Genomic DNA, 26,177 nt, shown 5'->3' with positions numbered 1-26,177 from the left:
CACCAATGACTGTCTGCCCGATCTGCTCATGAGCATGCATGTCTTACTTTGGACTTCAGAGTCACTCCAGAATCCACAAAAAACAGAGAGCATGAAAAGGTCATCATCAAACTGATGTATTACACATACATACATTTCCTACATACTACCCTATATGATATTGGCACCCCAATATTATTAGAGTGAGGAAGTTAAGATCTGGTAAAGGAGGGAAGAGCTATGCATACACATGCATGAAGGACAGTGAGGCCTATACAACATGTGGTCTCAGGTACAGCCATGGAAGTTCTTCATCAGCATGCTGGAGTTGTACTGGATCTGGATCTGTCTCAACCCTTTAGAGCATCCCCCAAGGACACAGTGAGTATATACCTGTGATGGTGCCAGTCACGCTGACAATGTTATATTTCATCACCTCACTTGTTTGGATTGTTTTACTTATTGGACTAATCATTGTAATCATAAAACTTTTACAGTTATGGAAGGTCTTCCATGAGTGTTGTCCTTGCCAGGCCCTATGGGGCTGCCAAACCAGTAATTATGATAATATCGGACCTGATCTTGGGACCAGAACCTACCAACTTAGAGTGCTAATTGGGCAAACAAAATCACTACCATAATCACTAAACAATCAATAGATCAGGCAACAGGTGTCCCTGGGTAAGCCCTGAGCGGCACATGGAAACACCTCCTAGACTGGGGTCAGGAGATCTCACCTCTGGAAGATTTAGAGTTAAAAATAACATTCAGTCTGTGGGTAAGATTTAAATGCCTGCTTGCTGCAGTAGCATGGTACTTGCTCTTTGGTTTCTTCTTGGTTTTGTTGTGCTGTTTCTGATGTTCCTTATTTGGAATTTCTTCATTTATCTTGCTAAGCTTATATAAGTAGAGGCAGAGTTGAAGCGCATTCTTGGCCAGGGGAGGGAGAGGAGGCGATTAGGTGATCACTGGTTTGAGTAATAATTGGTAAGGAAGGAGAGTTGTTTTATTTGCTAGATACATGTGTTACAGAGGAGTCTTGTGTTGTTGTTGAGGGAGTAAGCATTAGCGACACCAGCCAAAGGAATAGAAACAGAATAAGGACAAGGTTCCTGAATAAGAAATAAGTGATTATACAGAACCCTGTAACTCATACTTGGCAGTGGCAGAGGAAGCTGATTTTCTTCTGTAAGGAACAATATAATACAGAGCATAACTGTGATGGTGTCTACAACAGTTGAAAGGTCCCAGAGCTCCTTCGGACCATGCCCCTTAAAGATGGTAAGGTATGACTATGCGGACTTACCCACAGCAACTTTGGTGGAAAGTTTGTGGTAATAACAAAAGAGGGAACTACCCTGACCCTCTACTGACTTAATGCTTTAGGGGATTGTAAGGGATAAGAAAGGAATACACGCAGACTGGTCAATAAGGGGAATGAGAAAAGCTAGGTATGAGTGGATGGGGATTGACTCTGCTACACCAGCTTATACGTGTTTTTGTTGTTGAAGCAATTGGAATATATTTGGGGGGAAATATGTGTCTCAGGAGTACACAGAGTTCAGCAGTGGCTACAATCCCTTTGGCCTTGCAACTGTAGTTATATGTGTTGAAATACATTGAGGCAGCTCTGGTCATGAACAGGGGCAAGAAGTTTTTGAGTAACCCAACCAGCTTTCTATGTCATCTGTTTGATGCAAAGGTGATTAAGGAAAAGGGCAAAGAGATAAAAGGCATAGCTGTAGAGTGTCAGTTTGTGGTAATGTGTTAGGGCAAAAATTAAGGAGAAAGGTAAAGCAACTTGGCCAGGTGCAACAGGAATTAGAGGAGAAGAGGTTTTCTTGGGGTTAAACAAGAAACTGGGGTCATTGAGACAGACACACCTCACTCTTACTCATAAGCAGCAAGAGTTGGAGGATACATCTGAAGGAAGTAAATGTGAAATGGGGGAACTCTGGGAAGGTGCATGTGTGAGGCATCTGAAGGTGATTGGGAGCTTGAGGTTTTTTGCAGAGCGTAGGGTAGAAAGGAGGCAGTTGCTAGAGCACGTTAATGGAATGCAAATTTCTTGTCATGAGCTGGAGACAGCAATGGATAGGGTGAATCAGCAAATGGTGACACTCACAGCAGGAGCCTCTGCTGCAGGAGAGGCTCCAGTCCCCAGCACACCAAGCACGTGCTTGGGGTTGCAATCTGCAGTGGGCGCTCTGCCGGTCGCCGGGAGGGCGGCAGGCAGGCAGCCTTCGGCAGTATGCCTGCAGAGGGTCTGCTGGTCCAGCGGCTTTGGTGGAGCCGCGGGACCAGCGGACCCTCCGCAGGCATGCCTGCGGGAGGTCCACCGGAGTCGCAGGACCAGCGACCAGCAGAGCGCACCCCGCGGCATACCGCCGTGCTTAGGGTAGTGAAATGGCTAGAGCCACCCCTGCTCTGCTGGGAACTCACAGGCTGTAGAAGAGCTGGGTGTCAAGAGCAAGTGATTCCTTTGAAGGTTACCAAGATGGAGGATGCGAGCAAGGAAGGTAGTCAACCAGCTGTTCCTATTAGTAGGTGGCTCCGGACCTGGACACATCAGTACCTCTGGGACTTGTCACTAAAAGCCAGGGCCAGCTCTAACTTTTTTGCCACTCCAAGCGAAAAAAAAGAAGCAGAGCTAAGCAGATGGCAGAGCTGGAGGAATTTGCATTGGTTACAGTAGAGGATGGCAACACAGCCCATCTGGCAGGGATCATAAGGAAGTTGGCAGTTTCGGCACAGTGAGTGGTGTGCAGGCTGAAAGGGAGACAAGAGGGAAATGACAGGCAGCTCAAACAGTGAGAGAGACAGAGGCAATTAGAAGCAGCAGTGGAAGATATTTAGTGCTTCAGAAGGATCAGATCAGGAAGATATAGAAGTTAAGACTGGCTCAGAAGTGGTGGTGGCTGTGGACAGGGGGTGTAGCCCGTACTTTCCCAGGAAGGCAGTGGCAAGCCAGCCTTTGTTTACTAGTCGTGTTGCAGGGCTGGAAAGAGTTACAGCAGAATGAAATGAGCATTGGCTGCAGGTCATTTTATTTTAAAAGAAATCCAGTGAGGGCTGTGGAACCACTTGCCCTTACATCTGTTAGTTCTATGCTATCAGACAACTGGTTCCTCCCCAGCACATGCGGACAAAGCTGGCTTGCTGCCCATTCTGCCTAGATCACTACCCCAGCCTAGGGAAGGAAGCCGAACAGTCAGACTGGTCCCATTGCTCACTCCCTTGGCCCTGGCTCTCATCTGGGTGATGAAGAGCCGGAGAGACTCCCAGTTGAGATTATCGTTATCACCAATTGTGCCTCAGGGATTCTAAGGTTGACTCTGCTATGAATGGTCTAGTGATGTGGAGGCCAGATGTGAAACCTCTCCTTTTTCCAAAGCTGTGTCACTGATGTAAAAACATTAGATTTTGTAGCCAAGTCTGCGGGTCCTATGAAAAAAGGAGGCTGTGGCTGTGAATGCCCAGCATCTGGAAGCCAGAGCCTCTATGCTGCAGAAACTAAAAGACCTAACATTCCAGTAGCATCAGTATAAAGGTCACAAACACAACCTGCAGTTATGATGGAAGGAGCCCCCCAGGTCCCAGGGGGTGGAACACATGGGCATTCCTTCTACTCCCTAAGATTCAGCAGGAAGCAAAGCCACGCCCATCCACCTCATGGGGTGAGGCTTTGCCTTCTGCTAGCTGTCAGGGTCCACCCTTAACAGGCGCGGGGGGAGGCATGTCCTCTGTTTCAGGTGACACACCCAGGCCCAACCAGTTACTGGAGGAATGATGATCAACCCTGCCTGCAGCTTAGCATAAGAACATAAGAACGGCCGTATCGGGTCAGACCAAAGGTCCATCTAGCCCAGTATCTGTCTACTGACAGTGGCCAATGCCAGGTGCCCCAGAGGGAGTGAAGCTAACAGGCAATGATCAAGTGATCTCTCTCCTGCCATCCATCTCCATCCTCTGATGAACAGAGGCTAGAGACACCATTCTTTACCGTTCCTGGCTAATAGCCATTTATGCACTTAGCCACCATGAATTTATCCAGTTCCCTTTTAAACATTGTTATAGTCCCAGCCTTCACAACCTCCTCAGGTAAGGAGTTCCACAAGTTGACTATGCGCTGAGTGAAGAAGAACTTCCTTTTATTTGTTTTAAACCTGCTACCTATTAATTTCATTTGGTAACCCCTAGTTCTTGTATTATGGGAATAAGTAAATAACTTTTCCTTATCCACTTTCTCAACATCACTCATGATTTTATATACCTCTATCATATCCCCCCAGTCTCTTCTTTTCCAAGCTGAAGAGGCCTAGCCTCTTTAATCTTTCCTCATATGGGACCCTCTCCAAACCCCCAATCGCTTTTATTGCCCTTTTCTGAACCTTTTCTAGTGCTAGAATATCTTATGAGGTGAGGAGACTACATCTGTACACAGTATTCGAGATGTGAGTGTACCATGGATTTATATAAGGGCAATAATATATTCTCAGTCTTATTCTCTATCTCCTTTTTAATGATTCCTAACATCCTGTTTGCTTTTTTGACCTCCTCTGTGCACTGCGTGGACATCTTCAGAGAACTATCCACGATGACGCCAAGATCTTTTTCCTGACTCGTTGTAGCTAAATTAGCCTCCATCATATTGTATGTATAGTTGGTTTTTTTTTTCCAATGTGCATTACTTTACATTTATCCACATTAAATTTCATTTGCCATTTTGTTGCCCAGTCACTTAGTTTTGTGAGATCTTTTTGAAGTTCTTCACAATCTGCTTTGGTCTTAACTATCTTGAGTAGTTTAGTATCATCTGCAAACTTTGCCACCTCACTGTTTACCCCTTTCTCCAGATCATTTATGAATAAATTGAATAGAATTGGTCCTAGGACTGACCCTTGGGGAACACCACTAGTTACCCGTCTCCATTCTGAGAATTTACCATTAATTCCTATCCTTTGTTCCCTGTCTTTTAACCAGTTCTCAATCCATGAAAGGACCTTCCCTTTTATCCCATGACAGCTTAATTTACGTAAGAGCCTTTGGTGAGGGACCTTGTCAAAGGCTTTCTGGAAATCTTAGTACACTATGTCCACTGGATCCCCCTTGTCCACGTTTGTTGACCCCTTCAAAGAACTCTAATAGATTAGTAAGATACGATTTCCCTTTACAGAAATCATGTTGACTATTGCTTAACAGTTTATGTTTTTCTGTGTGTCTGACAATTTTATTCTTAACTATTGTTTTGACTAATTTGCCCGGTACCAACGTTAGACTTACTGGTCTGTAATTGCCGGGATCACCTCTAGAGCCCTTTTTAAATATTGGCGTTACCTTAGCTAACTTCTAGTCATTGGGTACCGAAGCCAATTTAAAGGACAGGTTACAAACCTTGGTTAATAGTTCCACAACTTCACATTTGAGTTCTTTCAGAACTCTTGGGTGAATGCCATCGGGTCCCGGTGACTTGTTAATGTTGAGTTTATCAATTAATTCCAAAACCTCCTCTAGTGACAATTCAGTCTGTGACAGTTCCTCAGATTTGTCACCTACAAAAGCCAGCGCAGGTTTGAGAATCTCCCTAACATCCTCAGCCACAAAGACTGAAGCAAAGAATCCATTTAGTTTCTCCGCAATGACTTTATTGTCTTTAAGCGTTCCTTTTGTATTTCGATCGTCAAGGGGCCCCACTGGTTATTTAGAGGCTTCCTGCTTCTGATGTACTTAAAAAACATTTTACCACCACCTTTGGAGTTTTGGCTAGCCGTTCTTCAAACTCCTCTTTGGCTTTTCTTATTATGCTCTTGCACTTAAGCTGGCAGTGTTTGTGCTCCTTTCTATTTGCCTCACTAGGATTTGACTTCCACTTTTTAAAGGAAGTTTTTTTCTCTTTCACTGCTTCTTTTACATGGTTTTTAAGCCACGGTGGCTCTTTTTTAGTTCTTTTACTGTGTTTCTTAATTTGGGGTATACATTGAAGTTGGGCCTCTATTAGGGCCCATGCAACGTGCAGGGATTTCACTTTAGTCACTGTACCTTTTAACTTTTGTTTAACTAACCCCCTCGTTTTTGTATAGTTCCCTCTTTTGAAATTAAATGCCACAGTGTTGGGCTGTTGAGGTGTTCTTCCCCCCACAGGGATGTTGAATGCTATTGTATTATGGTCACTATTTCCAAGCGGTCCTGCTATAGTTACCTCTTGGACCAGCTCCTGCACTCCACTCAGGATTAAATCTAGAGTTGCCTCTCCTCTTGTGGGTTCCCGTACCAGCTGCTCCATGAAGCAGTCATTTAAAGTATCGAGAAATTTTATCTCTGCATTTTGTCCTGAAGTGAAATATGGGGATAATTGAAATCCCCCACTATTATTGGGTTCTTAATTTTGATAGCTTCTCTAATTTCCCTTAGCATTTCATCATCACTATTACTGTCCTGGTCAGGTGGTCGATAATAGATCCCTAATGTTATATTTTTATTACAGCATGAAATTTCTATCCATAGCGATTCTATGGAACATGTGGATTCGCTTAAGATTTTTACTTCATTTGAATCTACATTTTCTTTCACATATAGTGCCACTCCTACCCCTGCATGACCTGTTCTGTCCTTCCGATATATTTTGTACCCCAGAATGATTGTGTCCCATTGATTGCTCTCAGTCCACCAGGTTTCTGTGATGCCTATTATATCAATATCCTCCTTTATCACAAGGCACTCTAGTTCACCCATCTTATTATTTAGACTTCTAGCATTTGTGTACAAGCACTTTAAAAACTTGTCCCTGTTTATTTATCTGCCCTTTTCTGATGTGCCAGATTCTTTTTTATGTGACTGTGTATCATCTGATCCAGCCCTTACATTATCCTTTTCCATTCTCTCTTCCTGACTATAATTTGGAGATTCCCTATCATCAGACTCTCCCCTAAGAGAAGTCTGTGTCCGATCCACATGCTCCTCTGCAGCAGTCGGCTTTCCCCCATCTGCTAATTTAAAACTGCTCTACAACCTTTTTAATGTTTAGTGCCAGCAGTCTGGTTCCACTTTGGTTTAGGTGGAGCCCATCTCTCCTGTATAGGCTCCCCCCATCCCAAAAGTTTCCCCAGTTCCTAATGAACATAAACCCCTCTTCTCTATACCATCCTCTCATCCATGCATTGAGACTCTGAAGCTCTGCCTGCCTTCCTGGCCCTGCGTGTGGAACTGGAGCATTTCTGAGAATGCCACCATAGAGGTCCTGGATTTCAGTCTCTTCCCTAGCAGCCCAAATTTGGCTTTCAGGACATCTCTCCTACCCTTCCCTATGTCATTGGTACCTACATGTACTATGACCACTGGCTCTTCCCCAGCACTACACATAAATCTGTCTAGATGCCTCGAGAGATCCGCAACCTTCGCACCAGGCAGGCAAGTCACCATACGGTTCTCCCGGTCATCACAAACCCAGCTATCTATGTTTCTAATGATCTAATCTCCCATTACTAACACCTGCTTTTTCCTAGAAACTGGAGTTCCTCCCCCGGAGAGGTAACCTCAGTGCAAGAGGCAACCCCAGCACCATCTGGAAGGAGGGTCCCAACTATGAGACGGTTTCCCTCTGCTCCCATTGACTGCTCTGCTTCCCTGGGCCTTTCTTCCTCCTCAACAGCATAGAGGCTGTCTGAGCGGAGGTGGGACAATTCTACAGTGTCCCAGAAAGCCTCGTCAGCATACCTCTCTGCCTCCCTTAGCTCCTCCAGTTCCACCACCCTGGCCTCCAAAGTCCATACATGGTCTCTGAGGGCCAGGAGCTCTTTGCACCGACTGCACACATACGCCACCCGCCCACAGGGCAGGTAATCATACATGCTACACTCAGTGCAATAAACTGGATAGACCCCACTCTGCTGCTGGGCTTCTGCCTGCATTGTCTCCTAGTTTAAGAAAGGGGTTTTGGAATATGGTTTGGATTATAGGTTTTAAGGGGACTACAGAGGAACAGGTAGGACCAACAGGGGACCCCCCCCTTCTAACTCCCCTTCCAAACTCCCTTGCAAAACTCCCTGTTAGCAGCCCCTGGTCGCTTGTGCGCGGCTTTATAAAGCCCTGACCTGAGTTAATGCCCTGCCTACTATTAAGGCTCAGCCAATTACCAGAGGCCTCGAGCTTTCAAACCTTCCTTTGAAGCTCACGGCCTCCAACTGCCAGCCACAGCACATGGTCCTTCAAACCACCAAACAGACTGACAAACACAAGCTCAACACACACCACACAGCAAGTAACACACACACACACACACACACACACACACACACACCCCCCAGACGTCACTTACCCCACAGATGCTGTATTTGCTCCTCCTTCACCTGGAGAACTCCCTTGCAAAACTCCCTCTTAGCAGCCCCTGGTCACTTGTGCGCGGCTTTATAAAGCCCTGGCCTGAGTGAATGCCCCGCCTATTGATTAAGGCTCAGCCAATTACCAGAGGCCTCGAGCTTTCAAACCTTCCTTTGAAGTTCACGGCCTCCAACTGCCAGCCACAGCACACAGTCCTTCAAACCACCAAACAAACAAACAGACTAACAAACACAAGCTCAGCACACAGCACACAGCAAGCAGCATTGATACGTTCCCAGAAAGGGGAATTTGGACCCGCTTTGCTCAAACTGCAATGAGCAGTGGCAGCACAACACAGAGACGTCAAAGGCCTTCAGCAATAAATGAAAGATATGATCCTAGCCTGTCAGCCCCACCCATCCCATCCCATGAGCTATGTCACAGGAGCCTTCCTCTTATTCATTGCCTCTTCTCCCTGCTTCAGGGATCAGCTGGGTATGATGGAGGGGAACCACAGGCATGACTCCAACAAGCCCCCTGTATTATTAGGGCCTCTTTAGGCACTGACATAACCAGAAGACCCATCAGCGATGGCAAGGGGCTGCCATCTTATTTTTGTTATCGATACTGGGGCAGCCATCAGCATAATTTGGGACGGGGATCCACAACATTCTCCCTGGTCCTCAGGGACAACCAAAGTGCTAGCCACATTTACAAACACCTGTGTAACAGAGAGACTTTCACGACCACTTGTAATTCAAGTGGGAAACATGAGGAGAGTGTTTGTATTTCCCAATATCAAATTACCTAACCTTTACAGTAATTTGTTGGGATCATATTTTTCTCAGTTAGCTTGGAGTTATTGCTGATCTGATTAACCAGCTTTTGTGTGTTACAGCAGCAAGGGAATTACACTGTCGATGAGTGATCATACCTGAGTGTGGTTTGGTGACACCAGTGGAAAAGCCAGCGGGCTATGACCTGGATAAAGTGGTAGAGAAACAGGCAGGACAGAAGGTGTTACAGGCATTGAGTCTGAAACATACAAATGTCTGTGCCAAACACAAGTAGTTACTGTTTTTGTGGATGGTGGAGATGTGCCTGCACAAAGCACCCGTTCCTGGATAAAGCTAACCCCCTGTACATGTCCCTGAAGCATCCCGTTTAGAGCAAGGAGTTCTTCACAAATGTACATCAACTGCCTATTTACCTTTTTGGCTCATCCAGAAGCCGGATGGCTCCTCATGCCTTTCCATTGATTACAGGCACCTCAATCATGCTACACCTTCCTATACAACCACAATAGCTAAGATACCAGATTTAACTAAATCATTTACCCCCCGGTTGTGTGGTTTACAGTCCTGGATATAGGCAATGGGTTTGGGGCTTTACTGCTAATCTGAGTGTCACTGTACAGGTTTGCATTTACCTTCCAGGCGGTCGAGTTCACTTGGGAAAGATTACCCCAGGGATATTATAACACTCCCACCATACTCCATGCCGAGCTGGAGCAGGTGTTATCACGATTTCCCCAACCTTCTGTTGTGTTTCAGTATCTAGATGACATCTGTCTTGCAACTCGGATGAAAGACCATCTAGAGAGACTGGAAGAGCTCTCACAGCTCCTTGAAGCTGCCAGGTTAAAGTGTACCCTACCGAAGCACAACTAGTTTCTTTCTTAGGAATCACCTTGACAAGACAAGGAAGGACCCTTGCACAGAAAAAGGCAGACGCTGTCCGAGTATTGCCTCTGCCGAGAGAGGCTGCAGCCTTGCGGGACTTTTAGGCGTTAACAGGGTATCGCTGGGATTTTATTCCTAAATAGGCCTCTATTGCATGGCCTTTATACCAACTTTGGAAAAAAGACGTAGCCCTGGAATGGACTCAGCAATCCACGGAAGTATTGCCACTCAGACCTACCACAGTCCCCAGTGAAAATTGCTCTCAGGATCATCTTCTATCATTAGATGCTTCTTCCCTACCCAGAAAGCCTTTAACATGCCCATTAAATGTTATTCAACAATACAAGACCAGAGTCATAATATTAATAGTTTTATTGTATTCTTTTATGATGCTGACTAGAACGCCAGACTTAATTGTACTGGATGCAGGTATAAAAATAATCCAATCCTGAAAAATTATACTTTGCTACTACAGTGCTGTAGAATTAGTGGAGGTTGCAAATATGATACAACTTTAAATAACACTGGTTTGGAAAATTAATTAAAAAACTACTCAGAAGCTAACATTCAGAGATATGGGAAGGGAAATCCAGAACAATGTAAAAGACATAAAGCAGGTCTACTGACTGTACATGCATTTTAATAATAGAAACATAAACCAATGTCACATCTTTGCCTTTTGCAACAGACCTTGCTGACGGTGAATTTTACTGATGCAATTCTGAAGACTGCTCCAGCAGCAGTAATGATTTGTGTATCGTGTTTGCTTTGTTTTAAGAAAAAGTCCTAGAGAATTTAACAGGGATGAAACCAATAGGGCTTTATAGAATTTCCTCTAAAAACCTAAACCATTTAAGAAGGGAGGATATCCTTCCTGTTAAGTTCTTTTTTAACCATTCTACATGATTGTGAAGCAGGGATACAATTCTCTATCAAATTCTGTAGGATTGTTCAAGAAAAGTTATTCTTTTCTGTTCCATTCCATAGGACTTTCCCACAGCTCACTGTCGTAATTTGCCAATCTGAGGGCCACACCCTTCACTTATTTCTTTGACAAAGCTCCCCTTGATTTCGATTAGAGTTTTGCCAGAACAGGCACTCCGGGACCTCACCATTTAATTACTGCTTCAAAAGAACATAAAGGCCAATACTCCTCAGGTCTCCCTCATCATTAGGGATATCCCTCAGGTTGAACCCAAATTCCACGCATCACACATGAAATAAAGATTGCCGTACACGGAGCAAGGTTTTTACAACAAAAAAGTCAAATAATTAAACTGCCAGAGCCATTTATTTCTTCTTTTTGGCTTATTGTTCAACTCTTTTTCTTGCATCATTATGTGTCTTTGTCCTGCATTGGAGCCTTTGTGGCTTCAGGGCAATGAAAAAATAAATATGATTTACTTAGCTTTGTGACACTTACAAGACACACACAGTATACTAGACACACCCCATGAAAAGTGGCATGCTCTGTTCGTATTTCCAACAGGCCATTTGAGAGTAAATTGGCCAGTGGTTTCTCAGCTATGAGCACAGGACACATCACCTTTAGCCCTAGAAGGCCTTCGTATAGGAGAAATGTTGCTCAATTATTAAAGGTTTTCCCACCTGAAACAATGTATGAAATTCGCATTCATTCTCTCTTTAAGAAGGTGCTCCAGTTCTTGAAAAATAACATATGTAGAAGCTCACATACGACAGGGTTTGCTACACTGTTAAGTACACATTTTAAAATTCAACACAATATTCAAGGTGGCAAATAGTCATACAAATGGCCAGAGTTGAAGTAATGCATGCAGTGAAGCACAATTCATCTTCAACTTGGCGTGAACCGAGGACTGAATCAAACACTCATTAAAATCAGTGGGAGAGTTTTCCCATTGACTTTAATGGAAATTGGATTAGGTCCTGGGTCTTCTAAGAAGCACAAATAATAGCACTGAAAGAAGAACATTAAAGTAAAATCTGTTTCTTTTGATTTTAAGGAAGAAATCTGAAGATTAAATATTGACTAGAGGGAATGAGGAATCCAGATGAATTGGGAAAAGAGACTGGAACTGACAAACGCTGGGAAGGAATATACAGTAATGGCCGAACCCACTCTGTCTAATCCCAGGGCTCCTGCAGTGCTTGGGGAAAGTCCGGTGGAACACTGCAGGGGAAATATATATTATAAGGGAACAAGTTCCTATGTAGATGCAGCTATACAGGATTTTAAAATATATTTTGCTCCTGATACCTCAGGCAAATGCACCTGGAGTGCTGAGCCTTGTTAGTGTTGGGAGGGGTGGAGTGCCATGGAATTAGACAGGAAAGTCAGAACTTTACAGGAAATGTGGTAACAGAACAAGGCTGAATTGTCTCAGAGTTGCTTAATGTATTAGGGGGCACAGGGCAACTGCATTGATGGTTCTGCTCTTTGTTCTGGTTACGGCCCTGTTTAAAGCTTTGAAGTTCTGTTGCCACGTTGCCACATCCTACTGCAGACCAGAGGGGAACAGCATATCGCACCACCAAAGTAATGAAGTTCCCCCCTCAATTTTAGCAGTGGGTCTTGAATGCCCCCAATAGCCAGGCCAAATTTTGCTGTTCTAGTCATCTTATGTTGGCTGCCTCTCTGAGCCTGGCTATTGGGCGCATTCAGCCCATAAAAGCCTCTTAGGCACAGCAGTGTCAAAACAATTGATAAGTCCCATAACCCCCCCCCCCCCAAGCACATAGACAGCTTTCCCCATCAAGTAACGAAGTTGGTACTTTTCCCAAAGTGAATCAACACCCCACCTACAAGGTTGCCTGTTGGCCTGCTTCTGCTATGATCTGCCAAGCAAGCTGACCTAGCTTTGATGCCTGCTCCTGGTCTCTTGCTGTGCATGCCAGCAGGGGCTAGGAGACCTGCAGATGCAACATGTTAAATTTATAGTGGATGCGTAAGTAGAGATGGGATACACCTCATCTTGCTGAACCACTTGTAGCCTATTAATCAGCAATACTGAAATACTCTGAACAGAGTTCTGTCCCTCCCTCCTTGCTCAGGAGAATGACGGCCATGACACATGGGAGCAGTATTAAGAGTGGCCTAAATGTTCAATTTTGGGTACCTAAAATTAGGAAACATAACCATTGGAAAGACCAGGGTACTCTGATTTAGGTGTGTGTCTATGGATTTAGCTTAACATAAGGCGACAAAGCTTGAAAATATTGCCCTGGGGCAGAGGGAAAGCGGAGGTTTATCATCTGGAACACCTTCCAGGTCTACAGATAGGAGTAACAAACCATGTACCATTAGTGTATGGGGCTTAGATACCAGGGCTGCCCAAAGGATTCAGGGGGCCTCGGGCAAAGCAATTTTGGGGACCCCTTCCATAAAAAAAAGTTGCAACACTATAGAATACTATATTCTCGTGGGGGCCCATGTGGGGCCCGGGGCAAATTGCCCCCCCCATCTGGGCAACCCTGTTAGATACCAAGCTGATAGCTAGATAGAAATAGATGTGGTAGATAGAAATAGACAGGATTAGTGTTTTGTTTTTAATTGAAGCAATCAATGAAAAAAATGTATCAGACCCACGTCACAAGTAGTGATGATCAGGACGGACTTTAGCTGTTGCGTTCATAGCACTCAAGACTAAGGTGCACTACACCCAACTAACATTCTCTGCATTAGCAGAGTTAGGATTGTGTCAGTATTTGTCAAAAATTCGAAAATTATATTCTCTGCATTCTGTGTTTGCAAGAGATCTGGCTTCGAAGTGGACTGAATCACAGGGTACATTTTTGGTAGCACTTATATTCTGAAGAATTTCAGACAAAAAGTGAAATTCACCCTAGTGCAGAGAGCCACTACCAGCCCTATGCGCTAAGTTCCACTTAAATCCTCTAAGTAGAGTTTAAGTTGGAATTGTATGAGGCATAGGCTGTGTGCTGACTGTTTACACAGGGTAGATTTCATCCTTGCTGCAGATAATCACTACAAATCTTCCTAAATGTTGTTGCAAAGTATGCTGCGAGAAAGAGCTATGGTTCACTTTGCAACCAAGATTTTATAGACAGGATGTGCAGTAGCTCTATGAGCTCAAGAGTTCATTTAGGTACCAGTCTGAAAGCATGTGGAGTCTTTAAAGGATAAACGCTAGTATAAAAAAATATTTTCTTATCTCTACCTGCTGTGCTATGTACAAAGGTTCAATAAAATAAAGATAAGAGATCTTTCTGGAAAAATCCTGCAGCCATTACTCATGAACTAGAATCAAAGTTTCTCAACTTTTTTGATACCAGGAATCAGCTTGCTACCTTCCTATAATGTGTCAGAGAGATCTTGGGGACCAGTGCTGGTCCATGGACTGGTCATTGAGAAACACTCTTGAGGTCTCTCGCAGTCCTATATTTCTATGATTTGGGTAATCCCGCTGATTTTAATGGGACTGCACATGTGATTACAGGATGCATGTATGCACCCAAAGGAGTGTTTAGAAACAAAAACATTAAAACGAACAGTTAACAATTAGACTGTTTAATGATCCAAAGTTGGAGTGATCCTTTCAGTTCTAGGTACTGGTCCTGCAGCCCTGACTCACACAGGTAGTCCCACTAACTTCAGTGGGACAGCTCATATAGAGCTCAACTCCTGTGAGCGACTGGGCCTCCTTAACTCTTAGAGAATCATTAGAAACTGAGCACTTTGCAGGATCAGACTCCTAAGAGCTACTTGTGTGAGGGCTGCAGGATCAAGCCCCTCATTTGTATCATCAGATGGGCCCCTGACGGAACATAGCACTAAGACAGCAGCCTCCAGTGAGGGGGGCAAAAGCACCATTCACTGAATGGAAACAATGATTAAAGTGCCCGGGGTTTCCAACAGCTACTTAGAAATTTTAGATCCTTTATCATAGTCATAGACATGTAGGGCTGGAAGGGACCTTGAGAGGTCCTCTAGTCCATCCCCTCCAATGAGCAGAACCAACTAAACCTAGACCATTCCTGACAGGTGGTTTGTCTAACCTGTTCTTAAACACTTCCAGTGGCAGGGATTCCACAGCCTCCTCTGGTAATCTATTCCAGTGCTTAACTATTCATCCACTGTTACACTGATCAACACCCCCCACAATACACCTTTTAAAATCCACGGATCCTACACATGCCTATCCCAACATGAGTCTGTACCTCATCCAGTGCACTAACCGCCCCAACAACAACTATGCGGGTGAAACCAGGCAATCACTACGCTCTCAAATGAACTCACACAGGAAAATGATAAAAGACAAAAACACCCTGTCATCTGTGGGTGAACACCTTTCACAAAGCAATATGACCTTCCAGTCCTCATCCTCAAAGGAAACTGCACAACACTTTCAAAAGATGAGCCGGGGAGCTTAGATTCATTACTCCGCTAGGCCCTAAAAAACACGGACTGAAGAGAGACACTGGATTTATTGTTTCTTACAATAATCTGTAACCCACTAACCCCTCTTTTTGTTAACAGGCTACTCTCCACTGAATGGTTCCTTACAATACTGCATGTGCTAACTACTTATGCTAAATAATCTGTTCCACTTGCACTTTGCTGTGATGCTGGGAGTACCTTTTCCCAGACCCAAAGAATAACTCAGTGCGGTTTGAAAGCTTGTCTCTCTCACCAGCAGAAGTTGGTCCAACAAAAGATATTACCTCACCCACCTTGTCTCTTTAATATCCTTGTAGTTAGACAGTTTTTCCTAACATATAACCTAAATCTCCCTTGCTGCATTTTAAGCCCATTACTTCTTGTTCTATCTTCAGTGGACAAGGAGAACAATTGATCACTGTCTTCTTTATAAACAGCCCCATCTTACTCCTGTTATCAGGTCCCTCCTCAGTCTTCTTTTCTCAACTCTAAACATACCCAGTTTTTTAACCTTTCCTTATAGGTCTGGTTTTCTAAACCGTTTATCATTTTTGTTGCTCTTCTCTAGATTCTCCTCCATTTGTCCACATGTTTCCTAAATTGTGGCACCCAGAACTGGACACAGTACTCCAGCTGAGGTCTCATCAGTGCACAGCAGAATGGTTAATATACACCAGAATGTTATTTGTCTTTTTTACAACTGCATCACATTGTTGGCTCATGTTTAATTTGTGATCCACTACAACCATCAGCTCCTTTTCCGCAGTAATATGGTCTAGCCAGTAATGTTTATCTATTAAGCTGTTTTGTGTATTATAACTAATCACTAGAGTTTTCCTTTAAGTAGAGCTCCTAGGCAGGGGTAGATTACGCAAGAATCACACCGCCAGCTTGTTCAGAGTTGAGATGTGTTAAATATTACCATCTGTGGGCCTGAGCCTGAACAAGGCAGGTATGAAGTTCAGGGCAAGATCAAAAGCCATAAACAGGGTGAGAAGAACAGGGGACCCTGACCCTGCATCACTGAGAAGGTTGGTGCACAATCACATTGTAACTTCTGCCTATTGCCTGCAGCAGTAACATAAAAAGCAGAGTGTGCAGTTAAGTGCTGCATTTGCACACTACGGATCACACTTAAGCAAATGTCTCCTCAGATACATTCCTCTGTTGCACCTCTCTTCTCTTGCAATCTCAAGAGGAAGGGGCAAGGCATGAACAGGGGTCTGAAACCTACTGAAGTGCAGAGAAGGAGATGGTTACTCACCCTGTGCAGCAACTGGAATTCTTTGAGATTTATGTTCCTGTGGGTGCTCCACTTCCATCGCAGCTGCGCCTTTGATCAGCAGTTTTGGTAGCAGCACCCATTTGGCCCATGTACACGCCTCACACATCCTTGTACCCTGCACCAAGCCTATATGAGGCCACTGGATGACCCGCTCTCAGTTCCTTCTCCACCGCAATTCCCACAAAGGACACTCCAAAGCAGAGGGGAAGGAGGGTGGGTAGTGGAGCACCCATAGGAACACACATGTCGAAGAACTACAGTTACTGCACAAGGTGAGTAATCTATCCTTCTTCCTCAAGCAGTGTCCCTGTGGGTGCACCACTTCAGGGCAGTACATCCCTAAGAAGGTGAGAGGTTTGGACCAGGGTCCAATACCGAAGAGAGAACTGCATCACCTACAGCCGCATCTGATCTTGCAGCAGACACCAAGGCACAATGAATAGAAAAGGTAGGTGGCTGAGGACCATGTTGCACTCTTCAGATGTCTCCAATTGACACATCCTTAAGCTAGGCTGTAGAAGAAGAAAATACGCTAGTGGAATGTACTATCCTTCTTGAAGGGAGCTGAATCTGAGTTTCGTCATAACAGACTGTAATATGTCAGAGATTCACTTTGATAACTTCTGTTTTGAAATAACCGAACCCTTCTTTCTGTCCATAATGGATACAAATAATCTAGGAGACTGTCTAAAAGGTTTGGTTCTGTCTAAATAAAAAGCTAATGCATCTAGAGTATGCAACATGGCTTCTTGACTAGTCCAATGTGGTTCTCGGGGAAAACAAACAAACCAAGCAATGAATGGGTTTGATTAAATAAGAAATTCTGAGGACACCTTAGGTAAAACTCTGGGTTGGGCCCACACAGATACTTTCTCTGTAATGAATACCATAAATGGGGGGGCGTTCCACCATTAAAGTTCCCAATTCTCTGACCCTTTGGGCAGAAGTTATAACTACCAAGAAGACTGTCTTCATTGATCACTCTAACGAAGAACAAATACCTAGTGGTTCAAAGGGGTAGTTCATAAGGCAATGCAGGACTAGGTTCAGGTCCCCACTAGGAGTAGAGTCTCTGATTTGCAGGTAGAGATTTGACAAACCTCTTAGGAATCTTACCATGACTGGATGAGCACAGAGCAAAAAGCTCCTTATGGATATGTGAAAGGCTGTAAGTAATAGCCTAATGGAGTTCATAGAAAGACCCAATGTTTTCAATTCCAACAGATAATCCACTTGATGACTAGAATAGCCTCATGACAAGAGAAGCACTTTTTAAATCCCAGGAAGCCTAGCAATCCCAAGCAAATTAACAACAAATCGACCCCTATTGAAGGGGGAAAAAAACTCAACACTAACTATATCTATGAACAAAAATATTTTTAAATAATATTTTAAACTTTTTTGTAGAAAGAAAGAAAGTTAGTTGTTCCAACAACTACAAACAGTACATATTAACCAACAAACTGAATTCTGAATACTAGTAGAGAACAGGCACTGTTGTAGACTCTGTCTCAGGCCGCAGGTGGTTGAGAAGGAACTGAGATGGTTCGTCCACACGGCCTCATATAGTCTCGATGTTGGGGAGGAGGGGTATGGGGTACACATGCGGTCCAAGCTAATGCTGCTACCAAAAATCTCCAAGCAAAGGCTCAGGCTCACCTAAAGTGGAGCACCAACAGGAACACTACACTCAAAGAAGAACGAATGCCTAGTACTGAATCTTACTTGTGCGTCTGTTCACACTTGAGATGGGGCACAACAACTTTCTGAGTGCTGGGCAAGACACTTTAGGATCACAGGCTCTATGGCAAACAAACACTGTTAAGTGTCAGTTAATTGCGGGTCTGTCTTCACTATAGAGTTAACTCGTGTGACCTTCAATGCAAAGTTACTGCTCTAGAGTTATCTTAGCCAGAGTGAGAGCAGCCACTCTGGGATATAGCACTCAAGTTCCTTTATCCACACTGATGCTGTACTCACTCAAATGTGCAACTAGGAACTCTAAGGGCACATTCTACTGTTAGCACTGCAGTAAGTGAAGTCACTCTATAAATTCTTTCCCATGTATTGTGGGAGAACTTGTAAGCCTTTTCTGAGCACTCAGGGAGAATTGTGGGAAGGCACTGTAAGATTAGTGGCATTAGAGTGGAGCTAGCCTGCAGCCACACTGCAAAGAGATTATGTTAACAGCTGATTTGAGTTTAGTTTATCCCCCATCTCAGACCAGCTAACTTGAGTGAAGGATTTTTGTGTGTGGAAGGGAGCTGAGCTAGGGGCAACTTGAGTTATAATTAGAGTTCACTTTGCAGTGAAGACAAACCCTAAGTGTATTTGATTAATGTGATCTTCACCAAGCACTCAACCCTGCAGAGTGAAGTCAGAGAGCTTTGGATCAGACCCTAAGTTAGGAATGTAATAAATTATCTATTTGGAGCTTCTTCCCCAGTGATCAACAGACATTTTTACAACAGCCAACTGTGATATCTTCAAAAATACATGTGTTCAGGGAATCAAATAGGATTGGTGAAGTAAGTTAAAGAGTTCTTCAAGAATGAAACAACTGTGAAGTTAGACCCTACTGAAAAATGCAGAAAGATCTTCACAACAAATATTTTGCAGTTTTTCATGCAAATTTTCTAGAATCACAGACTACATGATAAGCTTGTAAAAAATGCTTTTTTGTGCAAAAAATGTTGAATTTTTGGGGGTCAAAATGTTACAAATTCCCGACCAGCTCCATTTGCAGTGACTAACTGTCAATCCACTGCAAACTGCCAGCTAAAAGGACTGACACAGTGAAGACAGCTGGAAGTCCTTAACAGTTTTTTTTGTGATCCAAAGCCTTGTGCTTCTCCCACAGTCAAATGCATCTGGCCACAACAGGCCTGATTTTCTGATGTGCTGAGTAGCTCTGCAGTGCCCATTGAAATCAGGGGGGCTGTGGCTGTCTGGATCCAATGCAAAGTCTAAAATTCATGGTACATCAGTCCAACCAGGGCTATAATACTTCTGTTTCTGGCCACTTTCTCCCTGAAGTTCACTGTGGCTATACACATTTTCTGCAAAGCAATGCGATCTACCTCAACAATTTTATCTTGTAATTTATTGCTCCATTAATGAATACTTTATCTGATCTTGCTGCTTTTAGAACACATTTAAATCCCTGCTGGAGGTTGCTGTGGTGACTTACCACAATATAATAACACAAGTTTTGAACAACATTGCAGATCAGTGGGCAATACACTGTCACATTCAGACATTTCCAAACACAAAGGAGATTTTCAAAGCAGTGCAAGGCATCAGTTATACCTTTTCCCATTAAAATTAAGGAGGCGTGGCTAAATCCCCCATACTCCTTTGAAAATATCAATGTCAACCTGTGAACTCAGCCATCATTGCCAGATGGAGAGCTTAGTTAAGCGCTGAGACATTTGACAGAATGACACATACCAATAAAAAAAATAATATTTAGTGGGCAATCTTGCTCCCTTGTTGCACAGGAATCAGATCTTAACATGGAAAGGCAGAGAAGGGTCTGAAATGAACATACACTTCCTACCCAAAAAGAGCACACAGTGTATCTTTGCATAAAAGTTGGCCAAGAGGAAACGCACAGCAGTCAGACCAATATCTGTAATTTTACAATATCTGTAAACAAAACACTCCCTAGTGGTATTAATTTTAGAATGCAGGCAACAATTAGTCTGTCTGTACTGATCTACTAACAAATTCATGTTATGTGATGTCAATGGCGAAGATAAAAGTGGAGTGCACAAGTTCACTTCCACAAACTTCCACCCGGGTCTTTTACAGATCTGCATATTGGCTCATTCTTCCCCTCCATCTTCACTACTCAACAGCTACAAATGGGTTTTCAAGGCAGCAGTGCTCTGTGTTCTTTTGAGTTCAAAGTCCTTCCTGTATGTGAAGATTAAGACTGGTATCAGCTGAACTGTCATGTGACAGAGTGTACCTGGTAAACGAGGACACCTATCTATGTTGATCTTCCACTCCCACACAATTATGTTAAAAATAGTCTCTTCTTCTAGTTTCATCACTAATAAAGGATAGGTTATATTGTCCAGGGTAGATGCATGAATGTCTGGATCCAGGTAAACCAGTGTAGGGAGGATAAAGTCCATTTCTTTCCAGTTCAGAGTTTCTTAGTCCAGTCGGCTATAGTATAAAAAAGAAAAGAAAAGGCTCTTATTCTGAGGCCTGAGTCCTATTTCAAATGTAGCCTTAAAATCTTTTCTTTCCCAGACTCACATGATTAAATAGAAACACACTTGAATTTGTTTGTTTTTATTGTTCTTTTCTGAGTTCCCTTTTATTTCAGGCATTTATTTAGCTGATGTAAATTAGCATAGCTTCAGTGAACTCATTGGAGCTATATTACATAAGAAAGGCCATACTGGGTGAGACCAAAGGCCCATCTAGCCCAGTATCCTGTCTTCTGACAGTGGCCAATGCCAGGTGCTTCAAAGGGAATGAAATGTTGATTTACACCAGCTGAGGATCAGGACCATAACTTTAAGCAATGATTGAAGACAGTTATTTCAGTGGCTACAAGGAAATGTCATGGTTTGAGATGAGCTCTCAGATCCATCCCACCTGCTATTAAAGGATTGTTGCTAGCTATTTTCTAGGGCTTCTGTTTTTTTGTTCAGTCTAATTTTAAATATCTCAAGCAACAGGGACGTGCCTAGACTTCACCTCTGATTCCATGATGTGCACTCTCAGAGCAGTGGAATAGGAGGATTCTGCGAGGCTCATTAATACATTGTGAACATAACTCTCAATCGAGAAAGTGATACAGGCCCAAACAGCTGTTAGCCTTTGCACCCGGTAATTAAGAGGGGAGAGGATCTGGAAACTATCAGGGTTTAAGCAAACACTTCCTCAGTCACTGTGACCATAAAGGGAGGTGCTACGCACATGAAGGACATGAATACATCAGCACAGTGTGCTACGGGAATACTCTTCTTAGGGAGCCCAGAAGGATGTTAGCAGCTCCACGTCCAAAGAGAAGCTAATGCCACATGGAAGGAAGCCTCTGAAAAAAATTCCATTTAGAAACAACTTTGCTGAGTCACCATGGTAAATTATCGGGGACATCTGGATGCCAACAGGATCTTTGCTTCATAACGCCTAGACTGTGGAATCCTTACTCACAGTGAGTAGTGCCCTTGAGTAGCACTAAACCGCTCTTGGCTCCTGTTGTGAGACTAGTCATTGCTGTACAATGGTGGTTCTGTACCAACAACCTGCAAAAACTCACATTCCTGTTTATTGGCTATAATAAATGTCTTCAGAAAAGTATGGGAAACCCCTCAATTTCCAAGGCTCTTTTGCTATCTGAGAGCAGGAACAAGGGTCAATTCCATTGCTATAGTATATCCCAACAAACGTGCTCTGGAAAAACAAATTTACCTTGCAAATAAAATGCAAATCAAAACAAAGTAGTGCTCATGTCTTCTTATATCGCTGGATAACAACATTGCAAAATATGGACCTGATCCTTCGGCATTTACTCACATAAGTAACTACATTAGATTTACTCACAGGAGCAATGGTTTGCAGGCTCAGAAACTGTGCCCGCAAGACTCTTAAACCTCAGCTATTTGCTTTTGTCTTACATGCCATGTGTCCACATCTCAGGCAGCAAACGATACATCATCTCTGGACCATTAGACAAAAGAAAAAGTATAGATGGAACCCGGGAATAGATACCGAATAATACACATCCGTCATCTGCAGCAGGTTTTTAGTGCTTCCATTTTCTTGCATTTCTATGGTCTCTCTGCCCCACTCCTGTGCTCGAGGATTCTTGGGGTACTCGGCATACGGTGACATTTGGAAATCCCCACTCTTGAAAATGAGTTTACTTATGTCATTTTTATTCTTCCTGTTTAAAAAAAAAAGTTAAAAGGCAAAACTGATCTTGCTGTCTTGTTTCGGTGACGTGATTTAAGGAGATTTGCCCTGATTGCAGGCAGTGGTATGAAGCTGGACTGTAGGTGAAGAAAACTCCAGTTTTCACCAACGCAGCTTATCCCTGCGGTGAGCTGCACTAGTGTAAAAATTGCAGTTTTTCTTGTTCATAATCAGAGTTTGCACTGGTGCACGCTTGGCTGGAATCTCCAGTGCAGACAAGCTTAAACCTTGTGACTAAGGTTGGAATGGCTCAACAGTGAGGGTAATTAACCACTGGAACAACTTACCTAGTGATGTGGTGGATTCTCCATCACTTCAAGTCTGTACATAAGGACTGCCTGTCTTTCTAAAAGAGACGCACTTTAGCTCAAGCAGAAGTTATGGGCTTGATGCAGGAATCACTGGGTGAGAGTCTATGGTCTGTTTTACACAGGAGGTCAGATTCGATCAGATGTGGGCAAACTATGGCCTGTGGGCCACATCCAGCCTGCGGGACCATCCTGCCAGGCCCCTGAGCTCCTGGCCGGGGAGCCTAGTCCCCGGCCCCTCCCCCGCTGTCTCCACTCTGGCCCGCCACTCCCGCTGGGCAGCGTGGGGAGTGCTGCTGGCTCTGGCCAGGTGTCGCGTCTGCGAGCTCCTGCTGCTGGTAAGGGGGTGGGGAGTGGGGAAGTTGGGTAAGGGAGCGAGGGGGTCCTGGGGGACAATCAGGGAGGAGGAGGAAGTTGGATGAGGCAGAGGGTCTGGGAGGGCAGTCTGGGCATGGGGAACAGGGAGGGTTGGGAGTGGGAGTCCTGGGGGGCCTGTCAGGGGGCCTGTTTGAACCCCCAGAATCTCAACCCCACCCCCCCAAACAACCCGCCTATCTACTGTATCTTATGAGAATCTCCTTTGGAGGAGATTTAAATCCAAAACTGTGTCCCCAAAGAGGGGGATATCCCAATGCTGCACATATATGCTATTGAGTGGTTAGTCTGCTTAAGGAAGGGAGGTGATCTTGTACCTAGATATGAAAACTAGGAGTCAGAACTCCTTGGTTCTGTTCTTTGCTATACCACTGACTTGCTAGGCAACCCTGACACAATCATGTTACCCATCTACAGAACTGGTATCATAATACTTGTCTACTTCACAAATGTGTGGTACAGGTTAATTAATATTGTAAAGTGCTATATTAAATATACTGAGTATAATTCTGTTTATGGGGTAAATCCTGCCTCTCATTTGGTGCTTAATTTGCAATGAAAGAGGTGCTGGAGCTCAAGCCTTTAGGTGCCAGACTTCAAGCAATTTTTTTACTTTCATAACTTACGTGGCAAGCCCAGAGGGGCCGGGGCTGTGAACTGCCAAGCCCAGAGGTGCTGGGGCACAAATTAAGTGTTGCTCCCAGTTCATAGGTACAGAAGGCCTCCTGGCCAGAGTAATTTTGTAGTGCAAAAGAGAGGCAGCACTTGTACAAAGGTGTAGAGGCCTGCACTTCATGGGTGATATGGAATCTAGCTCTGCAGAGCCATACTACATGGCCACGAACAGGGTGTCTGAGCAGTGGGTCTGGGCTGGGGTTTGGGGGGGAACACCAGAGCATTACCCACTACCCTAAATCCTCTAGTCTTTCCTATTGCGTAAATTGTTTCTTTCATCTCAGCTGGAGCTGCCTTTGCAAGGCAGCTCCTTTGCTGCTCCATGGCTCGGAGCAGGCGGGTTTCCTTTATCTCCCCTTCCCAATGGACATGATTCCCAGCACTCAGTTGAGTTACTTGGGCTGGCTCCTGGGAAAAAAAAGATTTTCCCTGAAGTGTAAGTACAATATATCCTTTGGTATCTCCACTAAATCTATTGTTTACACTAAGTTTTGTCCTCTGCATGTTTGGCCTTTCAGGTCTAGATGTGAGGCACTAAATCCTGTATAATCCATTAACATCACTGACACAGGATTTGGCATCTGGTTTATGATACCTACCGGCAGCAAGTGATGATCAGTGCTATCACCAGGATAAGCAGAAGTCCCCCTCCTGCAGCTGCAATCACCACGGTGATTAGCTGATACGCTAAACACAAGAGACACAGGCGACCTCACTGACTTAGAAACGATAACATGCTTATAAATATTTAAGTGGGTATACAGGTATATAGCTCCACATCTATCCATCAGGCAAAAGGATTAGGAATTATCTTCTCTTGTTCAGTAATTATCGAATAGGACATTAAATTATGTCAGGTAGATTTACCTGGAGTTGGAGAGTTTTGGAGGACCGGGTAGAAAAATGGGAACTATGAGACATTCAAAAACAGGTCCCCTCTTTGGAACAGTTTGTACTTATGAACATACGAGAGGTGTGCAACGGAAAGTCAGATCATCTTTAAGCAGCAGTAATCAACTCATGACAGACTGTACTTTTTCATCGTCCTCTGCAGCATGGGGCACGGGTCCCCTGCAGGTTTAAACTAGTGTAAATGGTGAATTCTCTATAACTTGAAGTCTTTAAGCCACGATTTGATGACTTCAGTAACTCAGCCAGAGGGTATGGGTCTGTTACAGGAGTGGGTGGGTAATGATCTATGGCTTGCAATGTGCAGGTCAGACCAGATGATCACAATGATCCCTTCTGACCTTAAAGTCTGTGAGTCTATATGTGTGCAGAGGAGGCCTCCAAGAAGTCATTTGTGGTAAAATGTTGAGTAAAGCTGGTTGAAAAAATGGATGGAACACTCTTCCATTGGAAAATTCAGTTTGATCAAAATTGAAACTTTTTGCAGGAACAAGAAAACTTCAACAAAATGTCCTATGGTAAAATTTTGAAATGATTTGTTATTACTTCCTTGTTTGTTTCATTTTGTTTAGACATTCAGATTAGATTAGATTAGATTAGATTAGATTACTAATGTTCTGATATTATTAGATGAAACTATATGATGCTTTCAAATTAAATGATTTTTGAATTTCTGATCTGAGAAAAAATTTGAAATTTCAACTTTTTGGCCCAATTTGGGACTTTTTTCCACCGAAAATGTTGGAATTTTCTGACCAGCTTTAATGTTGAGCAAATGACCACAGCTGGTTCAGCAATAAAACTTATAATAAAAAAAAATAATTGGATATATACCTATCTCCTAGAACAGGAAGGGACCTTGAAAGGTCATTGAGTCCAGCCCCCTGTCTTCACTAGCAGGACCAAGTACTGATTTTTGCCCCAGATCCCTAAGTGGCCCCCTCAAAGATTGAACTCACAAGCCTGGGTTTAGCAGGCCAATGCTCAAACCACTGAGCTATCCCTCCCCCCTTACTACTCCAACTTTCTAGCATTGGGTAAGAACTCAATTTTATAGAAAAGGATAAGAATTTCTCATTAGTGCTGACTGGTAATGGTGATCCAAGGGAAATTCTGACCCAGTAATTAGAAGAACAAAGCACTCTGATTGCAGTTCAAGCTGAAAACATATCAGAAATAGAAGAGCCATTTGTGCCTTCATGACCCTAACAAAGAATAATGTGAAAGGACAAGAAGTTCCATACTTACGGTTTCTACAGTTCAATCCCCCCAAGCCAAATGGGCACCTGTAACAGGAAAGAATTATGAGTTTTAAACATCTGAGCCTTAGT

The 26,177-nt window shown here is 43.7% G+C and overlaps 1 protein-coding gene across 2 annotated transcripts in view; it reads right to left on the bottom strand.

The window, feature by feature from the left end:
• Window positions 1-16,892: 16,892 nt before the first annotated feature.
• LOC115659875 (protein HEG homolog 1-like) overlaps window positions 16,893-26,177 on the bottom strand; it is a 37,581-nt gene continuing 28,296 nt past the window's right edge. The window contains exons 9-12 of one of the 2 annotated variants that reach the window (XM_030580607.1): window positions 26,095-26,132; window positions 24,537-24,624; window positions 22,376-22,550; window positions 16,893-20,818 (exon numbers count right to left, since the gene is read on the bottom strand). In XM_030580607.1, coding sequence (XP_030436467.1) covers window positions 20,669-20,818; window positions 22,376-22,550; window positions 24,537-24,624; window positions 26,095-26,132 — 451 coding nt within the window. In that variant the 3' untranslated portion in view covers window positions 16,893-20,668. Of the gene's footprint in view, window positions 20,819-22,375; window positions 22,551-22,888; window positions 22,926-24,536; window positions 24,625-26,094; window positions 26,133-26,177 lie in introns of those variants that run through there. The other variant, XM_030580608.1, reaches the window with a different exon arrangement.

This window comes from Gopherus evgoodei, chromosome 11 (assembly GCF_007399415.2).
Source record: "Gopherus evgoodei ecotype Sinaloan lineage chromosome 11, rGopEvg1_v1.p, whole genome shotgun sequence".
In the NCBI taxonomy this organism is placed as follows: Eukaryota; Metazoa; Chordata; order Testudines; family Testudinidae; genus Gopherus; species Gopherus evgoodei.
The sequence above is the reverse complement of the archived record's forward strand: the minus strand, read 5'-3'. Positions and strand labels throughout refer to the sequence as shown.